Source organism: Taudactylus pleione, unplaced genomic scaffold (genome assembly GCF_031769625.1).
Source record: "Taudactylus pleione unplaced genomic scaffold, aTauple2 ptg000066l, whole genome shotgun sequence".
Classification (NCBI taxonomy): Eukaryota; Metazoa; Chordata; class Amphibia; order Anura; family Myobatrachidae; genus Taudactylus; species Taudactylus pleione.
Genome location: NW_028284468.1, coordinates 6,206,803 through 6,230,268, shown reverse-complemented (window position 1 = coordinate 6,230,268; position 23,466 = coordinate 6,206,803). Strand labels below are relative to the sequence as shown.

General features: G+C 43.1%; 1 protein-coding gene across 3 annotated transcripts in view; it reads right to left on the bottom strand.

Moving 5' to 3' along the window:
* Nucleotides 1-288: 288 nt before the first annotated feature.
* The window catches only part of ZBTB38 (zinc finger and BTB domain containing 38), a 33,869-nt gene continuing 10,691 nt past the window's right edge, over nt 289-23,466 (bottom strand). The window contains exons 1-2 of one of the 3 annotated variants that reach the window (XM_088466595.1): nt 15,220-15,328; nt 289-6,734 (exon numbers count right to left, since the gene is read on the bottom strand). In XM_088466595.1, coding sequence (XP_088322721.1) covers nt 2,941-6,714 — 3,774 coding nt within the window. In that variant the 5' untranslated portion in view covers nt 6,715-6,734; nt 15,220-15,328 and the 3' untranslated portion in view covers nt 289-2,940. Of the gene's footprint in view, nt 6,735-14,747; nt 14,793-15,219; nt 15,329-23,466 lie in introns of those variants that run through there. The other 2 variants (XM_088466596.1, XM_088466597.1) reach the window with 2 other exon arrangements.

The following is a 23,466-nucleotide window of genomic DNA, read 5'->3' as shown; positions in this document are numbered from 1 at the left end:
CTTTGCGGAGAAAGACACTGGGTAAATTTAAACCATCACCGTTCTGCAATTTAACTGATTTATTTTTCAGAAACATTTCCCGTTTTATATATATATATATATATATATATATATATACTTTTTTCATTTAAAAGTCCTAACATAATCTTTCAACGAACCTTTTGTCAGACTTTACAATTCAAAGTAGACATTAAATATCTATGTTTTAAGATATCCTACAAACATTTCTCACAATTGTCTTTTTTTTGTAACAAGTGGAACAAGACATCAAAACAAAATGCAGGAACATTATAACAAAATTATAATAGACCAATCAAAAAAACATTTTATATTATAAATATATACGTCTATACTTTTTACTGCTACCACTAATCTCCTATGTAGTGAACAGTAAAGCACTTTTTAACATATTATCTCCATAGTGGTTCATAGTTGGGAATATACTTGTTCCATTTCCATTTACCTCATCTCACTGTATACTTAAATGAAACTAAAAAAAATTGAAATAAACCAAAACAACCACAAAAGTTGGCTTGTGACTTAGAAAAAAAAATGAATATAAAATAAAAAAAAAAACCTTCAAAGTTTGGTAAAATTAACATACCTTGATATTTCCTTATAAACCATTCTTTGAAGAAATCGGTCCCCTGAATGTTCTATGGTGCAGTGGAAAGATATTTTGGCTAGTATTCAAAGCGTTTTTTTGAAAATGCTTGAAAAATAGGCCTACGTACTCACATAGACTATAAATCCACAATCTTTAGTCAAGTGACATACGCTTCTTGGTATTCACATGTGCTGTTTGCCTTCACATAGGGGGCAGTATAAAGCCTGTTCCTCACACACAAGCACAGGTAAGCTCTATGACTGCTGCCAGCAGCACTTACAGAGTTTACACTGTCAGCTGTGTGCAAGGCAAGTAAGGAGTAGAAATGCTGAATGTGACATGAATGTGCCATGTGTCACTAGCCTATGGGATATATTTACTGAAGTGCAGGTTAGATGTTGCTCATAGCAACCTATCAGATTCTACTTAACACTTATCTAGCACTTTCTAGAAGATCATAGCTAGAATCTGATTGGTTGCTATGGGCAACATCTCCACTTCTAAAAATCTGTACAATAGTAAATATACCTAGGAAGCTGCATACACACACAACGATTTTGTAAATGAACGATTTTAGTAAACTATTTCCGTTCATTTTTTTCAAGGGAAAAATGAACGAAAATCGTTTACTAAAATCGTTCATTTACTAAATGTAATGAACAAATTTTTTGAACTACAAACGATTTTTGCATATTCCCTTAATGAAAATCATTGAGTTGGTCAGTCTGACTGAACTACAAACGTGAATGCGCATGAACGATAATCGTTCATCGTTTTAACTTAGAAAGTGAACGATAAAGTTAACGATAATTGTTAAAAAAATCGTTGTGTGTGTATGCACCTTAAGAGTGTAACTGTCTACTAAGGAATTTTTTAAGTTAAGTTTTAAGTGTACATTAATTTCTGAATTAAATATTAAAAAAAAAACCACACAAAAAAACATCCTTTGGTTGCATAGATAAAATTATCTTCCACACTTTCTGATTCTTTTAGGTACAGTCCTGTTCATAGAGGATTCTTAAACATTTCTAACAACCATTTCAGTACTGTAGAATGTTATTCTCTAAATGCAGAATCTTAGGTTAACGAAATGATGACAAATAGCTATCTTGTGTTATTATAATTCACTTTAACATGTTATGTGTGGCTCATGTGTCGAAGAAACATTTACTTTTGTCCTTGTTGCATGGAACTGTTTCCTAAATAACACACTAAATACAATATAAAATATGCTGTACAGTTGATTCTAAATGTGGTATAATATAGAGTATTTAAAGAAGCAGTCTAAACAGTTTTGCCCCATGTGGTATTGTGTTACAATATCCCAATGAATCTGGACGGTCAATAGGAACTGTCATTATGGAAAAGTGCTACAATATAATTTAGTGTTAAAATTATTTTGTTAGACTATATAGGGGTATTCAATTATCGTCAATGGGATCAATTCAATTAGGAGCGAGGGAGAGGGGGGGGGGGCGAGTTGCCATTGCGTAGAAACTCACCTTCCCCTTCACTGCCCGCTCTTGCCTTGGACTTGTGGATTTATGTATGCAGCCCTACGGGGCTGCAATACAGTCCATGAGTCAGGCGGTACTGAAAGTGCGGCACATAGCCACACTTGCTCGCAGGTAACTTAGTCACGCCTAATTGAAATAATCCCAATGTGTGGCTGTGCACATCACTGATAAGTACGGTGGCCACGAGGTGCCAAAGAAACAGTCGGAGTGGCAGCACTTCCTGGCTATCGCCGATAGTTGAATACCCCCCTATGTTGGGAGATCTTCAAACATAGGTAAAGATGTATCAATCCTTCTAAAGAGAAGTTTTCCATAGCAACCAATCAGGTTATAGCTATAATTTGCTTAGCACATTCTATAAAATGATAGCTAGACTCTGATTGGTTGCTATGGAAAACGTCTCCAAATGTCCCTTTAGAAGGTTTGATACATATCCCCCAAAGTGAAAACACAGAAAAACCACATTTTAATGTGGAGGAAAATAATCTCAATTGGCTTCTATGACCCACCTACATGTGTAAGCAGGAAGTAATAACAATGACTGCTGCTTTAACAGCCCTATATTGTACGATAAACTGTACAGAAGGTGTTACTTGCCTAATTGCTCTCAAGAAAACGTTATAAGCTGACATTTTTCTATACAGGAGTGGTCCAAGGATGTACAGTTCAAGGAAAGTAACACTTATTAACACTTTTATTAACTTGACTATGTGTAACCATTGTTGCTGCTATGGGCCCTGGAACTGTCTACTAGCAGCAAAGGGGTTAACAAAAATAGTTTGTGACACATTTTCTTAACTGTTCCACCATAGTCATCTATGGGACAAAGGGGGTCTCAAAATTTGTCATTGTCTTTAATTCGGTGAAAGTCTTAGTGCTCTCTTTCAAGGAAGAATGATCAGAGTTCAAACTTTCCTCCAAGTTATACTGCCTTGCTTTCCAGTATTTCCAGCCTTTCGGGGCCTCCATTAGGACACTACTGTGCAATTCAGCTGGTGGGGGAGGTGGTGGTGGTAGAGGAGTCATGAAATGATTTTCATTTTCGCCAATTTCATTTACATTCTCCACAAGACTTGCAGCAATAACACTCTGGGGGATTACCTCTGTAACACTGCTATTAAAGGACAACAACGGAGCCTCACAGTCATCGAAGGAAGGAGGAAGACTTTCAGGCACATTCACGGAACTACTTTCTCCAGCTATAATGGACTCTTTGCAACCACTACTCGACACATCACCCCAGCTTCCCATTTCCACAGAAGACGGCGGGAAGTCTTTATGTTCCCTATTCTTTAAACCCCTGAGATAGTGTTTTTTTTGGTGCATCCCAAAGGCGGCAGCTGTCTTGCAGATTTTTGAGCAGTGGACACAAACAAACCCTTTTACATTTCGCTCTGCTAAATGTCTTTGTTCGTGGTTATTTTTTGTACAAAGGTACAGGAACTGCTGGGAGCAGAACTGGCAGTCAAACGTTTTCTCTCCAGTGTGGATCCTCTCGTGCTTTTTCAGCGTCTCGTTTAGCATAAATGACTTGCTGCAGTACTGACACATGTAGTTCTTCACACCCATGTGTATGCGTTCATGTTTGTTTAAGTTCCCAGGGAAGGAGAAGCACTTTCCACATGTCTTGCATGTGTAAGGCTTCTCACCAGTGTGACAACGCATGTGGACCTTCAGTGTTGAAGGATTCCGAAAAGATTTTTGACACAGCTCGCAGAAACAAGGCCTGTTGTCCAGTTGCCACTCTGCATTGTCCATTTCCTCCTCAATGTCCTTATCAGGGCATTCAAGGTCTGCCGTCTCCGAAATTTCCTCTCTGCCATTTTCTTCAACAGCTTTCCCGGAAGAACATTTCGTCTCTACTTCGCTTACATTCTCCTCAGTAGGTCTTGGTCTGCTGTGTTTTTTCCTTTTCTTCAGTTTCCTAAATTTCTTAAAGTGCTTAGACTTCTTTTTGGGCTTGTAGTTGTAGTAAGGTCGCCATGGTTTGTCAGACACATCCTGGTCACTGGTGTCATCACACATCTCTGCCATTTTGACACTTTCTGATTTACGAAGTCGGTTGGAGCTCCTCTCTTTCTTGTCATCAGAATCTGGCCATGCTCTCTCTGAACTGGACTCAGAGTGTTTTGGCCTACCGCTCTTCCTGAAAAACAACGATGAACCAGAGATTTGTCTTTTTACCAAAGCCTCACTTCCAATTTTGACTGTTATCTGGCAAAGAGGTGCAATTCCACTATTTACCAGAGTCCCAGGTAGGGCTGGTTTAGCGATGTAAGTCTCTGTTTTGTTCCCTTCCCTTATAACACTTTTGTTCTTTTTTGATGAAGTGGCAGGAAGAAACTGTTCCCGCCCTTCCTGGCGAGTGTCTCCTACTTTGCTGCCTTCTGTCCTTTCCTCCCCTTTCATGGACCTTTGCTCTGCTGCTTCTGAGTTATTTCCCTGATATGCATCCTCTCTTTCTGGTGTTACAATGGTCCTACTGTGATTCCACCCTATTCCATTTGCTGCTGTTGTCCCAGTCACGGCATTTCCATGCATTATCACCGAAGATACCCTGCTGCTATGCATAATCACTGATGGAGCCAAAGTGGTGGTAGCGTTGATGACTGGAGGAATATTTTGATTTTCACCAATAAAAGAACTGACTGTATCATCACAATCTTTTGGTGTGGAGCCACCAGTTTGTGAAGGAGAATTACAATTCCTATTAGGCAAATCACTGGCCTGTCTCTCGGACTGTAACATGTGAAATGGCCAAGTGTCCTGGTCTGTGGTTGAACTTGGCACACTTTGTGATGGTGGATCCAACGGACAAGAAAAGTTCTCCTGGCTTTCCAAACCAAAAGGCTGGGAGGTGAGTGTACTCTGAACAATGGCAGCTGTGCTGAAAGAACTGTTATCTTGGAAATGTATTCCTGGGAGTTCTGTGGACTCATTCATAGAACTCTTCAAGGGTGCCCTTTTACACTTCATTGGCAGCAGTCTATAGAGTTTGTAGGGATAAATACTAGACTTGAGGCCTCTATTGTTTGCTTTATTGCCCACCCCCAGTCTTGGATCAATCCCGTGGGAAGATTTCTGATGATTTTTGAGGATGTAATAAGTCATGAACGTTTCCAGACAGAATATACACTGGTATCGCCGGTCTCCTGTGTGCCAAATTTCATGTTTGGTTCTATATTCTGCCAAAGCGAACACTTTGTTACAGTAATGGCAAGGATATGATTTTCTCCAAGAATGGACATTTGAATGACGTCGAAGACTTGACAGAGTCACATAATTTCTCTTGCATACAATGCAGACGTAGAATATTTTGCCATCCACTATCTTCACAAAATGATCTGTTCCAGGTGAGGAGCCATACGAAAGGGCATTCTGGTCAGGCGCTGAATCTACCGAGGTGTCCTGTGAAAGGCTGTTGGGCAATCTCACATCTTTCTCTGTATGCACTACTTTGAAACAGATCTGTTCATGCCGCTGTAGGCGTTTAAAATGTGCAAAACCTTTGCTGCAGTTCTTGCAGTTAAATGTCTCTTGGAGCCTTTTAGGAAGTGGATACAGCCCAGTATCATAGTACGATGGTGGTACAGGAGGTTTCCTTGGAGGAAGTTGCACTAAGAGGCTTTCATCTTCATTTTGGCTGTAGAAATTAGGAGGGTTGGTGGTTTGCTCTGCTGAGCAACTCATGCTGTCTGTTTGAGTACAGTTCTGGATTATAGTCTGTGGGATAAAACACTGAGTTTCAAGTACAGGTGTGTCATTAGCTGTTTTTGCCTCTTGGATGGAAGGATCTGTGCAAGGCTTTGTGCTTTCCTTTTCACTAGTGTGGTTAAGATTGCTGCCATGTTCAAATACAGAGTCTTTTTTGTACTGTGACTCCCCAGACGACACCGCATAAGAGTGCTCGGCCAGGGTGTTCACTGGTTCCCCGTCACTACAGACACCATTCTCACAGTTACTCCCATGACGCACTTCTTCAGTTGGGCCTGTGCTCTTTTTGAAATTTGCTCTCAGATCGAGAGGGGAATAACCATTTACTTCAGTTTCCAGAATAGAAAACGCATTGGTTATCCTTGGTCCACTAGCTACCGCAGGGTCATCACCCTTTTTGTCTAAAGTCTCTGATTTCAAACCATTCTGTTCTCGATAAAATGTAGGTGGCAGGTTTTCCTCGGGTTCTCCATGGCACGGAGCAGCAGCGGCTGCAACAGAACTTTTCTTCAGAGTTCTGATGTTTTCTAAAAAGGTTATTCCTAGTTTTTTACCAGCGTCCGCAAGATCCGTAAGCGTCTCCTTTTTCTTCACAGCGATCTTAGAGCTGTAAATAAAATTCAGTATCTCTGTAAATGTGTCTGCTTTGAAATCTGTGAGCTCCAAGACATGTCCTTGTATTAAGATGCTTTGGCTCCGGAACTGGTTTCTAAAATACAGGCTGGAGGCTGCCAGTACATTTCTGTGTGCCTTAAATTTGGTGTCTTCGACCACGATGGTGACATCACATAAGAATCCTTGCATACGCTGCTCATTTAAGTTGCAAAGAAGGCTCTCTCCATGAAGACAGTCAGCTATGTCTTCTGAAGTGCACATTCTGATCTAGGCATGGAAATCTGTGGAAAAAACAAAACAAAGAAAATAAAAATTTATTTGGCATAAACGTGGCCATGTACCCCCTGCATTGATGTCAGTGTGTTCCTATAACACTACAGCAATTGTTCTATGTCTAAACCGTGTGAAACACAGAATGCTTCTAACAGTTACGGAACACACTCATTAACCAAGAAAAAAAAACACTGAATACAGGTATGAGGAATAGAATTGTGTATTTATATAAGCGATTGCAAATCTGGATCACTGAAAACCACACTCTCCTGATAACATTCTAAGAATACGAACCCAGATCGGACGTAATTACAAACACATTGCATGCACAGGTTGAATTTTGAATATTCAAATGTATGCTAAGTAGTATGCAGCCGATTGTGTTGCCATTTTCAATACTTGATTTCAAAGCCATTTTCATTATTAGGGCGGGATGTACTAAGCTAAAAGATGCAGTAAAACCACCTAAAATGCCATTTTGGAGGGGTTTTCATATATATACTATGTGCTTCGACCTGGTGGGTAATGTCATCTTTAGATGGCATTACCCAACAGAAGCCTATGGGCTTCTTTTCAGGACGCCCCCTGAGGGGGATCCAATTGGATTCCTCCCAGCTCCCACGCACCAAAGGGACCTCTGAGTCATAAACCCGGAAGTCCTTACCAGGAGAGCTGCCCTTTGCAATTTTCTAGGTACCCAATAATTGGAGGTATGTACAGCATCATGTATGCGATGCTTAGTACATTCCGTCCTTAGGAGCTCATTCAGACCCGCTCACAAGATGCGGCTGCTCACTCCCAGCGTATGGAAATTCAGCTAGGTGACGTCAAGGCAGCCGCTCGCACGGCATGGCATGAGCATGCCCACTATGTATTGGTGAGCAATTGCTTTGTGTTTTTAGATGCCCACCGGCCTGTCTTTAGCTGCCCACTAGCGTACGTCATCTCCAGGAAGTATATACAACCATCAGTACATCGGGTTCCATCAAATCTGTCCGCAGCGCTTGCGGTTGACTGTACCCTACCGCAAGCACTGCAAGCCCTTCAGTGTATTATTAAACCAGGTGACGTGTTCTATGACGCTGCCTGTTAATTACGCACGCCCCAGAAACGGCGTGAATACACTCTGGCACGCCTGCGTCCGCAACTCCACTCCCCGTTACTACTGCCCTGCCCCTGTTACCTCCCACAAACGGCCTCTCCTGTCACTCATTCCACTGGGCTGTCATTGCAGGGTGAGCGAGAACATTCGCATCGCTCGTACTATTTTGCGCACGCGCACTGCGAACTACACGCATGCGCTCATTAGTGAACATCGTCTGCAACGAGCGGCCGCTTGCTAGCGAGCGGGTCTGAATGAGCTCCTTAGTACGCACTTGCACCAGCCCCATCCTTGGTGCCAGAGACATGTCTAAAAACTGGCATATTTACACTTCTACAACTCTGTATAGCCCACAATTCCATGCATGCCCTCACTAAGCCTAGGTTACATGCGAGTAACCCGTAACTACTATTTACACCCCTTCCGCTACAAGTGGAGATGCAAATGAGTTGCGCCGATTCAGCATCGCCTGAAGTTCAGCTCCAAAGCATGAACAGAGCAAAAATATGTAAGATCCGTACACAAATCTGACTTGCATTTAGAATGTAAGCTCCACAGGGCAGAAACTGTTGTGAACGATGACATATTCTCTGTACAATGCTGCATACTATGACTGGTGCTATCTAAATGATAATAAATGTTTCAAGTCAGAAAACAAGATCTCTAATTTGCATGTCAGCACAGTAGGAGACGCATAATTGCACCCAGTCCGAACTTTGCAAAGAATGATCGCATTTCCCCAGCGCCCCCATACAGAAGGTGCCAACATTAGTATCCCCTCCCCCCACCATTATGCTAATATACGTTTTCCCATATAAATGTGCAAAACTGCCACATGACTTTATAAAAAGGCATATGCGCTGGGGGATGGGGCTCACACATTATGATCAGTACCTATCTGAGACAATGGCAATATCTTGCCCCCGATTTCATTATAATTAAACACTTGGGGAATATATTTACTAAAGTGCAGGTTTTTAGAAGTGGAGATGTTGCCCATAGCAATGGGTGACCGACTGAATTACTCAGTCGGTCACCCATTACTGAGTGGCGTGCAAAAAACAATTGAACCTCCACCAAGAACATACCGTTTAGGTGCAGTGCAAAATCCGTTTTTGTTGCGTTGCAAGGGTCAAATTGCTTATACTAAAGGGCATTACCCAATAGGAGCTGTGCAAAATCCATGCATCATTTTGCAGTGAAAGAGTAATAATATAAGATAAAAGAGAATGGACGCTTTTGCACAGCCTTTTTCACTCCACAAAAACACTGAATTTTACCTCAGCTCTGAGCTGGCCGAGAGCAGGTCTTATTTTATACATTCAATTACACGCATTTGTGCACCATTAAAGGTGCCTATATGGCAATATTTTACCCGATCTGGCCAATTCCGAGGCATCGGAACGACAGATCATGTAAAATATGCCCAAATCGTGAGTCCCCACTCACGATCACAATGCGAGTCCCCGCAGGTCGCACATTGCATCTTCAGATCTGCCGTGCTGTAGGGCAGATCTGACAATCTCAAGTCACGATGCACTGGATAGCTTAGGAGGCACGATAAATCGTGTGGCAAATTGGCAGCTTTTTCAGACCAAATTGTGCCCATGACTGCCTGGGAGCTTCTGGGGAGAGTTCAGGGGGAAATCGTACACATTGTGAGATTGTGAGGACATCGCTATGTGTGTAGGCACATTAAGACACACATCACCTGAAAATAGCGTTTCACAGTTTGCCCAATGTAATAAAAGCTTCAAACACACAAAGGGGTATATTTACTAAAGTGTGGGATTGGGGTAGGTTGAAGCTATTGGGAACTATACCAATGGGAGAGGTTATGGGGCTGCCAGTAAAAGTGTTTGGGAGATGTGGGAGACAAAAACATGTACATTCAGATGTGCCCATCATGATGTATGTCCAAAATAAATACATATAAATACATATGATCATTAAACTCTTATTTTCCACTTAGGACTGCCCCCAATTTCATTATAATTAAAACCTTGGGGATGTGCAGGTTTTTAGAAGTGGAGATGTTGCCCATAGCAACCAATCGGTTTCTATTATCTTCTAGAAGGTACTATATAAATGTTAAGTAGAATCTCCACTTCTAAAAACCTGCACTTTAGTAAATATACCCCAAAGTGTCACATGAAATTAGGAGATTCCTGATTTTCCATGCATGACTGATTGAATTTAGAAATAAGACTAAACTGAGTAGCAAAAAAGAAAAAGCAGATTTTATTTGATTAAATAGGGGGTTCAATAGTGGTGGGAGAATGGATTGCCCAGTGCCCTTTTCAGATTTCCCAGCCTATACGCACAATTCGGCAGCTGTATTTGAAGATAAGCTGGTTACTGTAAGGAAATACCTAAATCTAGCACACAGGCAAAGAATATAGACTTTTTTTTATAGCTGTGGACTAGGCTTAATATGTGTCTGAGCACACACACAATTCAGCAGAAATAAGATCCCATGTGCCAACTAAAAGGTGTGCATCTTGGCGTAGAGGTGCCCAATGCTAATTCACAGCTACTGGCAGTGCAAGTAGAGTGATCTTACAATATTTAAACAAGGTCCATAGACACTGACATACAGGCAGTCTGGCAATCCTGGCTAAAATATCCTTTCACTAATTGTACATAAATGCAATTATTATTATTACTATTATTATCGTACTGGAAAATTGGTCACTGGCTGCGACGCTAAACTCAATTTGTCCGTCCCGCCTATTTATTGTTCTCCATATTTTTAATTATTATTCTACAAATGTAATTGTTAAGTGGCCCAAGGTGTACTTGTCTGAAGTTTACTTTGCTTTGTTTTTTCACATGTTTGTTAATATGATCCATTGACAACCATGCTTCGTATTGGAGAAAGCACAGATTTTGATGATGTGTCATGTCATATTTTTGTCCCAAACAATGTGGGTCCAATACAAAGTCAAACCGCAATTTATTATTCCCATAAATGGCTTTGTAACTTCAGATGAGGTCAGCATTTGCAGAGATATGTGACTAGATGAATGGGATTGCATCTGTATTTGAGTCATGGTTTATGTACAAAATGAGTAAACCTCGCACTTGCTCCCAGGCCGAGAACATAGACTTTCTTTCTGGCAGTGGACGAGGCCTGCAGAAATAGGATTTCGCTTGTCAACTAAAATATTTAAATGAAGATGAAGGGGGAGAGACTGCATAAATATGAGGGCAATCCCGATTTTATAGGGAGCTACTGTACATGGCAATATTAAATGAACAAAAACAATCCAGGAAAAAAGTGCTTGTACACCGCTTCTGTCAATCAAGAAAATAAATCTAAATACATCAATTTTACAAATGTAATAACAAACCATAAAAATATACGCAATTGCTATATGTGACATAGGGGGCGAGTCGATTATTTTTTGGCGGCTATTTGTTTTGGGCGCCCAACGGAGCAATTCAATTGTTGCTCCTTTCGGTCGTGAGCAAACATGTGTGATAAACCCACGGTTAGGGCGCCCTGACAGTAGTTTGGGCACCCCAACCAGGACTTTAGTCAGGTTTAGCTGTTTTACACAGCTAAATACGGTCTAATCGGGCGCGATGACCACGATAATTAATGGGGGCCCAGAACAATTGAATTGCAATACTGGGCACCCATTAATTATCGACGCCCAACAAACAAATGAATCGCCCCCATGATCTATCAAGCAATGATAACATTATCACTACAAAACACACAGATAATACCTCTTGATGTCATGTTTTATGTTAATATAACTTGACCCAATCACATATAAAACAAAGGAGTTCACCCCTATAAACACACTGTACCCAAAGGTTTGCTCCAAGCCATGTATTACAATTCATCTTATCCTATTATTTGGAGCCCTAGGAGATGGGTATCCAGTGCTCTAAAGCTGGGACCACACAATGCGATCTGTCACACGATATTTCATTCCGATGAGGATCGGAAACTATATATAGTGCGGCTGTATAGTGTATACGCCTGATCGAACGTGCAAACGGGTCATTTATGGAATCGTCCCATCTGCTGTGCTGCAGAATCGGATTGGAAACTATATATAGTGCGGCTGTATAGTGTATACACCTGAACGAACGTGCAAACGGGTCATTCATGGAATCGGCCCATCTGCTGTGCTGCAGGATCGGATTGGAAACTATATATAGTGCGGCTGTATAGTGTATACGCCTGAACGAACGTGCAAACGGGTCATTCATGGAATCGGCCCATCTGCTGTGCTGCAGGATCGGATTGGAAACTATATATAGTGCGGCTGTATAGTGTATACGCCTGAACGAATGTGCAAACGGGTCATTCATGGAATCGGCCCATCTGCTGTGCTGCAGGATCGGATTGGAAACTATATATAGTGCGGCTGTATAGTGTATACGCCTGAACGAACGTGCAAACGGGTCATTCATGGAATCGGCCCATCTGCTGTGCTGCACAGCAGATGGGACAATGCAATGACCGACGCCATGCTGCAAAATGCAGCAAAGAACGACACATTGCACTGTTGTACACCGCATCGTGCAGTGTGTACGGAAGGCGCAACGTACCGTTACATTGCGTCATCCCGTCGGCTCGATACACATTCATATAGTGTGTACCCAGCTTAAGCCGTGGTGTGCTGTAAGCCAGCACCAAGGCTTCTTTCTAACAGCCGGGTAAAAACCGGGTAACTTAAAATTAATGAGAAGGTTAAAAAGTAACAGTCACATTAACATAAAAAAAGATTTCTATGATGCCTGCCTCCAGGGCCGTAGGGAGGGTGGTGCGGCCGGTGCCTCCGCACAGGGCGGAATCCTCCAGTGGCACCAGCCACACACTTCTCTGCGCCGGAGGTCTGCAGGAAGAGACCTCCGGCAGTGGTGCGTGCCGCACAGTGAATATCGGCGTAGGATCCCGCCCTCCCTCCTCCCCTCGGAAGTAAATGTAAGTGCTCAGGGGGGGAGGAGGGGGGCGGAGAGGGAGTGAGAGGGGTGGCAGTGCTGCACAGGGCGCACTGCCGTCTAGCTACTTGCTGCCTGCCTCCAAAACAGTGCACCTTAAGCATGTGTCTAGTTTGTCTAGTGATGCAAGAACTCAGGACCTCATTCAGAGTCGGTCGAAGCGGCCGCACGGTCGTACGCCACCGATGTTCGCTATACTGCGCATGCGTAAAGTTCGCAATGCGCGTGCGCAAACTAGCCGCTCTGATCAGAAATTTCTCTCTCCTTGAACACAGCCAGGTCGGTAGTTTGAGTGACAGATTGAGGCGTTTGTGGGTGGTAACAGGGGAAGGTGCTTGAAAATGGGGGAGTGGAGATCCGAACGCAGGCGTGCCTAATTATGCGAACGGCGTTTTATGGGAGTGCATACGGTTTATGGGAGTACATAATTAACAAAGTAGCGTCATGGCACATGTGACATTGTGACATGGGAGGTTTTTACACTGACATGATCGTAGAGCTTAAGAGAGGGTATGGTCAACCTTAAGCTCTACGACCAGTTCCGATGGTTGCCGATGGTCTCGATTAATCCTTATATGCCCGGAGATGACGTGCAATGCGTACGAGAAGGGGGCGTATCTTTATGAATTCCGGCCGCTTCCTCCCCTTGGTCGGCCAGCTACCGATCCGAACTTAGGGACGCAACTTGCGAGGGAATCATTTGAATATCCGGCCCCTTTTCCCATACGACCGTTTCGACCGACTCTGAATGAGGTCCTCAGTGCCATAATTTACTGCAGAATACACATGAGATAATATACACATGTAGTAAATGACAAACATATTCAAAGCCACCACAAGACACCTTGCAATATTTAAAATGACAACAAGGTCATTAGCAGAATGGCGCTTCCTGTTGTGTTTGCATTGGGAGATGGGCTCTCTCACCAGACTTTCACACAACCATCGTGAGACACAGCTCACTACAAACTTCACAACATGCTAAAATCAACAAATCACAACATGCGTTAGCTATGATGTCGATAGGACCTGGAATTAATATATCTAGATGTATACACAAGACAAAAACAAAAAAGAGGGATAATATAGAAAATAAAGAGGTAAGGTTTCAATCATGGACTATGCCTTAAGAAGAGGTACTATAGGTTGAGTCTCCCATATCCAAAATGCTTGGGACCAGGGGTATTTTGGATATCGGAATATTCCGTTGTTTGGAAAATTTGCATACCATATTTAAATGTCTTAGGAATAGGACCCAAATCTAAACACATATACATTTAAGGGCGGAATTCAATTCATTCCAGCCCCTATCGCGCCCGACGGAGCTATTCTATTCTTGCTCCTGTCGGGCGCGATCAGCTGCCAAGCGCTACATTTCAGCTCGCAGCCCCAGGGGGATGAGAGCTGAAATGTGCGAAAAGTGACATGTTTGGGCGCCCAAACATCACTTTTCACGATCGCGCCCAGCACTTTGGTCGGGTTTAGCTGCTTTACGCGGCTAAACCTGACCTCTATGGGCGCGATCAGCGTGAAGAATGGCGGCAATTGAATAGCGGCCCGCGATCTCCTGTCACTTTAGACGGGAGATCCGGACCGCGTAATCAATTGAATTCCGCCCTATGTGTTATATACACCTTATACACACAGCCTGCAGGTCATTTTATACAATATTTTCAATAATTTTGTGGCTCAAACTAAGTTTGTGTACATACATGAAATTTATTTATGTGTCATATACACCTTATACACACAGCCTATAGGTCATTTTATACTTTATTTTTAATAATTTTGTGCCTTAAACAAAGTTTGTGTACATTGAACCATCAAAAATCAAAGGTTTCATTATCTCAGTCATGCTGAAAATATTTCGTATTTCGGAATATTTGGATATGAGAGACTCAACCTGTACTAGGAGCCATGTTAGGGATTTGAGAGGTTATCCATAACCCTACATAACTTAGCTGCCACATTTTCCGCCATTACAAAGTTATGTTTGTCATCCAGTCTGCGGCCTATGTATATGACTCATTCCACCTAAGTTCTAGAAGCAAAATAAACAGTATAATGTTGGTGAATGCAACATATATGTAAGCTGGGTATTTTATTTATAGTACTTACTGGGCAGTCAAAGCAAACACTATTAAACAGAAACACTACTCATTTAAGACAGATAAAATGGCATTTACTTCTGCTAGGCCCTACATATGCTATACAGACAGTCACCCTTTTTTTATTAATATATATATATATATATTTTTTACTTCTCACTGTAGTGTAAAATATCCAAGACCCTGACTGATGCTGCGATGTCCCCATCATAAACCTACTACACTGGTCACTAACTGCACGGGCATTCATTAATACAGCTATAACAAACACGATTCTCCAATAAACTAATGCACAAAACATGCTTTAAATAGTATACTTGCCGCATTGCGTTCACTTTGCACAAGTTGTGAGCCCCAATAATCCAGGCGCATTACTGCTCAAGGCCATGGTCCTGGGAGAAGACAGCAGACACTTACCTCCGTGCAGTCGTTGATGTTTACAAGCTGCAAGGAGCATAAGAGCAGTGTGTTCTGTTTGCGACCACCAGGTGGCGCCCGTGTACTTGCTGTAGAAGCAGTACTGCACCCGGCCCCGGTGGCCCCTCCTTCATTCATTGATACACGGTGACCTAATGGTACTGACATGCCTGACGGAATACATTGCAATGTGGACCCAAATGTGGCTAAACGTGCAAATATACCCAAATACAGTAGTAGTTCTACAAGATTGCATGCAGCCTTATTCCTGTTTGTACCAGATGTAGCAACAACCAGTCAAAGCATGGAAGCTGCCAGGGTAGCTGTGACTTGTAGTTCCACAGTAGCTGGATAACCTCAGCTTGCCTAGTTAAAACGAAAGCAATTCCTTTCCCTTTATCTAATAGGCTGCACACAGCTTATCTGCACCTGCCTATTGTGTTTCTATGATAATTATACGTTACCAGAGCCGTACCTAGACTTTTTGGTGCCCTGTGCCAGAAAGAGCATTGACGCCCCCTCATTTTTCAAAGGGACATAATGCACCCAAAAAAGGGCCATGGGTTCATGGGGAAGGACCAGGGAAGAGATAGGAGAGGCTAGGAGATGCTGGGGATAAAATAAGAGGAAGCTACAAGCAAGAATGATAATAAACAGAAATTTGACAGGCCCAAACAGTGCCCCCTGCCCTGTGGTGCCCTGTGCAATGGCATCGGGCGCACTACCCTATCTACGGCCCTGATAGTTACAGTACCCAAATACAGTTATGAAAACTCAAAGTGGGTACACAAGGTACGACGGACGACCCCACGGGAGCGCGCAATGCACGATATCGTGCCTACACGAAACGATATAGCTGTTTTATCGTTTCAATGCATCGGATCGTCAGCTATATCGTTCCTTGTGTAGGGGCCTTAAGTGTTATAAATATTATTATGGTATCATTCTGACAAAAAATAAGAATAAGATTAGTGTCTAGTCTACATGTGTGTATGTGAGCTAGGTAATATCGATTGCTAGCTACATTGGGCAGGGACTGATGTGATTGACTACATTTTCTCTGTGAAGCGCTGAGGAATAGGTGTGCACTATATAAGCAACAATACATTTATTATAAAGCACCCACGGTTAGTATTTACCATGAACTAGGCCTGAATAAGTGAAACGATGAATTTTGCCTCTGCCCAAATGACTGAGCTCAGCTCTGCAGAATATGACTGACCCACTTCCTGTGTTCTCAGAACAAACTGACTTGTGTGTTTACTTTATAACTGATTTATTCTATCTGGTTGTTACTGTATGTTCTATGACAGTTACGTTAAAGATATTTTATTTATATGTCGTACAATATATATATTTTTGTGCTTGTAGGGATAAAATCAGAAATACTGGGGCTTGGTAGGATGTATATAATCTCACATATTGTGTATCAGGTATTAGATCATTGTACCTGTACAATAATTCCAAATCTCTGTTTCAGTGGCAGCAATCCTTTCGCGCCAAAGTCCACGTCTATCTTGCCTTCCACATTGTAACTTTTCAGTGTAATGGTAAATTTCAAATTGCTTCTGAAAATGTATCTGTGCCATGTAAAATGAGCGCTTTTGTGAAATATGGGAGTTTGTGGTTCTCGTTACAACTGCAGTCGCAGTAATGAGATTTCCCTGTACATTAGGATGCTGTCACACTAGCGATTTTTCAACTGTGGTTTTCCACAGCGGAAAATTGCTGCGTTTATTTTCAGGAGTGATTTATGGGTGATTTGTCTGCATAGAATTTCCACTGCTGAATATTTTTATTCTAAATATTTAGCATTTTTTTCTGGTGATTTTAAGGGATGACATGCAGCTCAAAGTCGTTGCCTAACACCAGTGAATAATCTCCTGTGTGCTAGGCAACTGGCAGGTATCATCGATTTCAATAGAGCTGCATTTTCCCATCATGTTTCATCTTACTGGGCTAAATGAAAATAGCCGTCTGTAGTGACTACTCGCCATACCATGCTCTATCTTCAAGCCACATCATTTACATAGCACATGGTTATATCATTTTGTGAGGTATCATGCTGCTATTAATTGCACCCTGGATCTTAAATCTATAAGGCAAATGGCAAACGCATTTATTTAAATATTCCTCGACTTAGCTTACAGTAGAGGTAGGGATGGGCAGCTATGAATATATCTTATCGTCCATAAATTAGCAATGCATAAGAATGGGTCTTCTATGATTATATATGTTTGTTTGCATATGTGTACATATGTAAATATGTATAATTGTCTTACAGGTGCTGCTTCCTGGGTTAAGGCTTGAATGAAATTACATATTTAGCATTACTGCACCATAAGGTGTCTTACAGCAAAGTGAGTATCTTGTTTGTATTAAAGAAAACAATCAGCAAGTGTATATAGCAGTGGTTCCCAAACTTTTTTGAATCACGGCTCCCTACAGTCAGTGACGTCCCTCCCTGAGGTGACACCCGGTGCGGGGAGTGATGTTGTGCGCGCGGCGGCAAAAAGGTGGAGTGGCCTCTTGCCCCAAACCCAGTTTTAGTCACTCCGGGGGTCCGGGAGATGCGGGCTGCCCCTGGGGACAAGTCTTTTACAAAGTGTCGGCTCCCTCACTGTGTCAGGAGCAGAGTGTTGCACGTAATGCTACAGGGCAGCAGCCAGCTCCTGTCACTGAGGAGGGGTCAGCACTTTGAAATTCGGCGGGTGACACCCGGGTGTGGCCCAGATCCCCCTTGTGGCGCCACTGGCTACAGTATCAGCATTCTTTTCACTGCACCCATACGCCAAAAGTTTCTTATACAGAAATTCTGCCAAATTTTTTAAATAATTGTGTTTATATGTCATCCTTAGGTTCAGTTATGTGATAGGCAGGGTTAAGATTCTGTTTGTCCACATATTTTATGATTGATAGCCTCAAGCTCTAGCTTTTCCTGTCACATGGACCATAAATAATTTGATTTGGTCCTGAACCACTAACCCGTGGCACCCCTGCCAGTGCCCCGCACCACCCAGTTTGGTATAGAGGATATGGTATGGATGCTGCACATAAACTACGTCTGACTTGTGTAGATAAAACACAGTTTTGCACATAAGCTGCATACACATGTAAAGATTTTCTGTCCAACCATCCAACTAGTTGATTGGTTGGAATGAAAATCTGGTAAGGTATGAAAGCAAATGACAATCAGCAATTTGCTCCCAAATGCCGGAAAATGGACAAAAACTGTTGTTTGAACAAATTGTTTAGATCAAACATTTAACAAACTTGTCTGACGACCATTTTCATCTGTTTTCTGGCATTTAGGAGCAAATTGCTGATCATCATTTACTCCCATACATTACCAGACTTTCATTCCAACCAATCAACTAGTTGGATGGTTGGACAGAAAATCTTTACGTGTGTATGCAGCAACTGTCTAGCTATTTTAGTTAATAATGGTTTACTCTGGGAAATTACCTGTATTACAGTCAAAATTAAATGTCTCAATTCCAGTTACAGTTCTTCCCATTGGATATCCTGCTCTTTGTATATATTACTCTTTTAGTAAATCATATTTGCAGTACTTGCCTTTCCTTCAAGCAGATAGTAAGGATATATATTACTAACCAAAGAAAATGCCCAAGTGCAGCACATTTCAGTATGTCTGCCGAGTACATATATAGGAACTTGTCAATTTCCCATATTGGGAATACCTGGTTCTGTACAAATGCTCTGTATGAGATTGCAGGATTATGGGACCACGTAGAAATACACAGAAAATAAATAAAATGTAATTTATGTATATTTATAATATAACTGTTATTTTCATAATATTCTGCTTGCTCCAGACTCATCTAGTAACACAAAAATGAGAGTGAAATTTATGTGTACATATGAATTTATGAAATTTATTTTATTTATTTATTACCAGTTATTTATATAGCGCACACATATTCCGCAGCGCTTTACAGAGAGTATTTGGCCATTCACATCAGTCCCTGCCCCAGTGGAGCTTACAATCTATATTCCCTATCACATGCACACACACATACACACTAGGGATGTGCGCCGGACCATTTTTGCCGGATTTGGATTTGGATTTGGTTCTAATTCGTCGTCCGGCTTTGGATTTGGATTTGGATTTGCCAAACTGCGGTGACTGGCTTTGGATTTGGATTTTGATTTGGATTTGGATTTTTTTACAAAAATTGACAAAAAAAGCTAAAATCACATAAATTGGTCTTTTTTTTCATCCTAGAGTATTATTAACCTCAATAACATTAATTTCCAGTCAATTTAGACCATATCACAGCTTATAATATTGTTTTCAACATTATTGGCCAAAGGTTGCAGTGAGCTGACTGGTTACTAAGCGACAAAGCAGCGGCACAACGACACAGACACCACAGTATAAAGCACATTATGACACATTGCCACACAGCAGTGGCAGAAATGAAAAGTAGTGCACCCACCCAGTGGGGTACGGCCAGCAGAGTCACAGTACTTGTTTACAAAGTGGGCTACGGCCCTAGGAGTCACAGTGCACAATCTTATTAGCATTACACCGCACATAGGGCCTGATTCACATTACACCATAAAGTAGTGTCTCTTATTTATGTTACGACACACAGTAGTGCCCCTTTTACACAATGCCCACAGTAGTGACCCTTTTACACAATGCCCACAGTAGCGGTGTCCCTTACACAATGTCCCCCAGCAGTGGTGCCCCCTATGCAGTCCCCTTAGTAGTACGGTCCACTATGCAGTGCCCCCAGTTGAATGCTCCCCAGTAGTATGCCCCCCATTAGCAGGCCCCCCCAGTAGTATGTCCCCCATTAGCAGGCCCCCCCAGTAGTATGCCCCCCATTAGCATGCCACCCAGTAGTATGCCCCCCAGTAGTATGGCTCCCCCAGTAGTAGGCTGCCCCAGTAGCAGGCCCCCCCAGTAGTAGGCTGCTCCAGTAGTAGCCCCCCCTGTAGTATGGGCCCCCCCTGTAGTATGGCCCCCCCTGTAGTAGGCCCCCCCAGTAGTATGGCCCCCCCCAGTAGCAGGCCCCTCAGTAGTATGGCCCTCCCAGTAGCAGACCCCCCCCAGTAGTATAGCCCCCCCCAGTAGCAGGCCCCTCTGTAGTATGGCCCCCCCAGTAGTATAGCCCTGCCCAGTAGCAGACCCCCCCCAGTAGTGCAGACCCCCCCAGTAGTATAGCCCCCCCCCAGTAGCAGGCCCCTCTGTAGTATGGCCCCCCAATAGTGCAGATCCCCCCCAGTAGTATGGCCCCCCCAGTAGCAGACCCCCCCCCAGTAGTATAGCCCCCCCCAGTAGCAGGCCCCTCTGTAGTATGGCCCCCCCAGTAGTATTGCCTCCCCCAGTAGCAGACCCCCCCCCAGTAGTGCAGACCCCCCCCAGTAGTATAGCCCCCCCAGTAGCAGGCCCCTCTGTAGTATGGCCCCCCCAGTAGTATAGCCCCCCCCCCCAGTAGCAGACCCCCCCAGTAGTGCAGACCCCCCCCCCCAGTAGCGCCCTCGGACCTTTGACAAGTAAAAAAAAAACAAAAAAAAACTTACCTGTATCCCCGCTCCCGCGCCGTCCGCTCTGTCACACGCTGAGGAGGGAGCCGGAAGACGGAGCTCATGTGTGAGCTCCAGCCGGCTCCCTCCGTGCAGCAGCCAATGAGAGTCTGTGTGACTCTCATTGGCTGCTGTAACAAACACACAGCTGCCGCTGGCGGCTGTGTGTCTGTGTCTGTGTAGGGCAGAGCGCTATCACTGCGCTCTGCCCTACACGCGAGGAGACCTGATGTCGGATTCTCTAGTGAGAATCCGACATCAGGCGGCCGCCGTTCGGCCCCGAACGGGGATCCGAGTCAGGCGGTGAACACCCGAACAGGGTTCGGGTGGACTCGGATCCCCAATGTTCGGAGCGGTTCGGATTCCACAGAATCCGAACCGCTCATCTCTAATACACACTAGGGTTAATTTTGTGTTGGGAGCCAATTACCCTACCAGTATATTTTTGGATTGTGAGAGGAAACCGGAGTACCCGGAGGAAACCCACGCAAGCACAGGGAGAATATACAAACTCCGCACAGGTAGGGCCATGGTGGGAATCAAACCCACAAACTCAGTGCTGTGAGGCAGTAACGCTAACCATTACACCATCTGTGCTGATGAAATCAGAGATTGTGGGCTCAGCACTGTGGGAGACGTAGCCATGTATGTGGGGGGTTTCTACACCACATTGCAAATACAGGATCACACTTCTGAAGTGGACATGGCTTAAAGGGGGGGTGAGGCTGCACCTCCTTGGAAGGTCTAAGCTCTCAGACAGGCCGGGTTTGAGGTACTATGTACCTGTACCCCTCCTGACACCCCTGGATATGAATGTTTTTTATAAAATTTACTAGATTTTGTTTCCGGTGCGCAGACTCTTTTCTATAATATGCATTTACATGTCTTGTCCTGTAACATAAAACCTTGTTGCTCTAAGAACTTGTACAGACAAGATCATCCGCACAGAACTGACGTATGACATCACAAAAGGGTATTTACATCGGGACACAGGTTTGCATTCAATGTTCCCTTATGCACATTCTGCCCATGAACAATAACAGTGCGTAAGGTTCATCATGTACTAGATTGAAAAGCTAAGGTTTCATCATTTGTTATGGGTTACAGGCATCACTTTTGCGCTTTGTTAGTATATAAACCACACACATTTATAATTCCACAGTTATGGGAAAGTATCCGTAAATGATCACAAAGATAAATCTGAATGAGTGCTAAATGCTATTGCTGTCTGCAAAATAAATGTATATCTATAACATAGTGTATTGCTAAATATAGAGAGATGACAGCTACTACAACTCCCTGTATGCATCATGTATGTCTGTCACATGCTTACTGTTTGTCACTGCTCCTCAGTGCTAACGTCAGTCTTCCGTCAGTGCAATGCAATGATCGTGACAGATCTCCTGCTAATAAGCCTCCGGCCCACACTAGCAGCATGGTGGGGTTCCAATGTGCCTAAGCCTTCAATGCAGTGATCTGAGCACAAGAGTTGTCATCAGTGCCAAAATTAGACTTTTCTCTAGCCTTAAGCCTTCCTCCTACTGGAAATCCATCCTATCCCTTTTTCCTCCTGGAATTCCCAGTGTAGCAAAAAAGATAATAATAATAATAATAATAATAATACTAATAATAATTCCTATCAAATTTGGGAGTCCCCAAGACTTCATATCACTACCAGGCAACTACAAGACAAATACAAGATATTTGGAGACATATAGACATAGGGCCTGATTCAGCATGGATCGCTATTCTGCTAATATGCACGCAACGCAGTTGCTAATATCAGCAGTGATATGCAAATGATTGCATTCGCATTGCGACCACAGCCTAACAATAGGATGCCCACTTCCCCTTACTCACATCCATATACTTTGGCAACATGGCGCTGTATGTATGTCTGTATGTACGGCGCTGCGGACCTCTTGTGGCGCCCTATAAATAAAATGTAATAATAATAATAATGGCGAAATAATCGGTAACATCGAGTAACATGGGACCCGTACGCACAGTTAAGGCAGGTCAGACCTCACTCAGGAACTGCTAACTTCAGCGCACGCTATGAGGCCTCAGGCTGCGTATGGTATCGCAGTGGCTAATTTATGCACGAGCCTGCAGCGCCGTTGAAATGCACTGGCACGCCTACGTTCGCCCGACCACCCCACGTTATCACCCACAAACTGCACTTCCTGTCAATCACTCTGCAATGGGTCTGCGTGGTCTCTGTGATCGCAGTCCCGATCGCAGTGGAGTGTTCACAAGCGCAGTGCGAAACAATCGGCCGATTGCGTGCGTATTAGCAACTGCGATCCTTGCTGAATCAAGCCCATAGACAGGCAGCAATACTGTTGTTGAATGATATGTTAGAAGACGGCATCTGCACTGTGCAGGCAGCGATTGGCATGACTCACTACTGAGTGGGGCACAAGTAGAAAGCTGATTATTTGGAATGTTAGTCTTCATACTGCATTCAAGTTGATGGTCCTAGAGAGACCATTCAGAATGGCTTTATAATCGTCTATGTGGGAGATTATAAGTGTATGAACAAGTATTTTAGTTGAATATTGATAGTTTGAGTGGCAGCAGATATTATGAAGT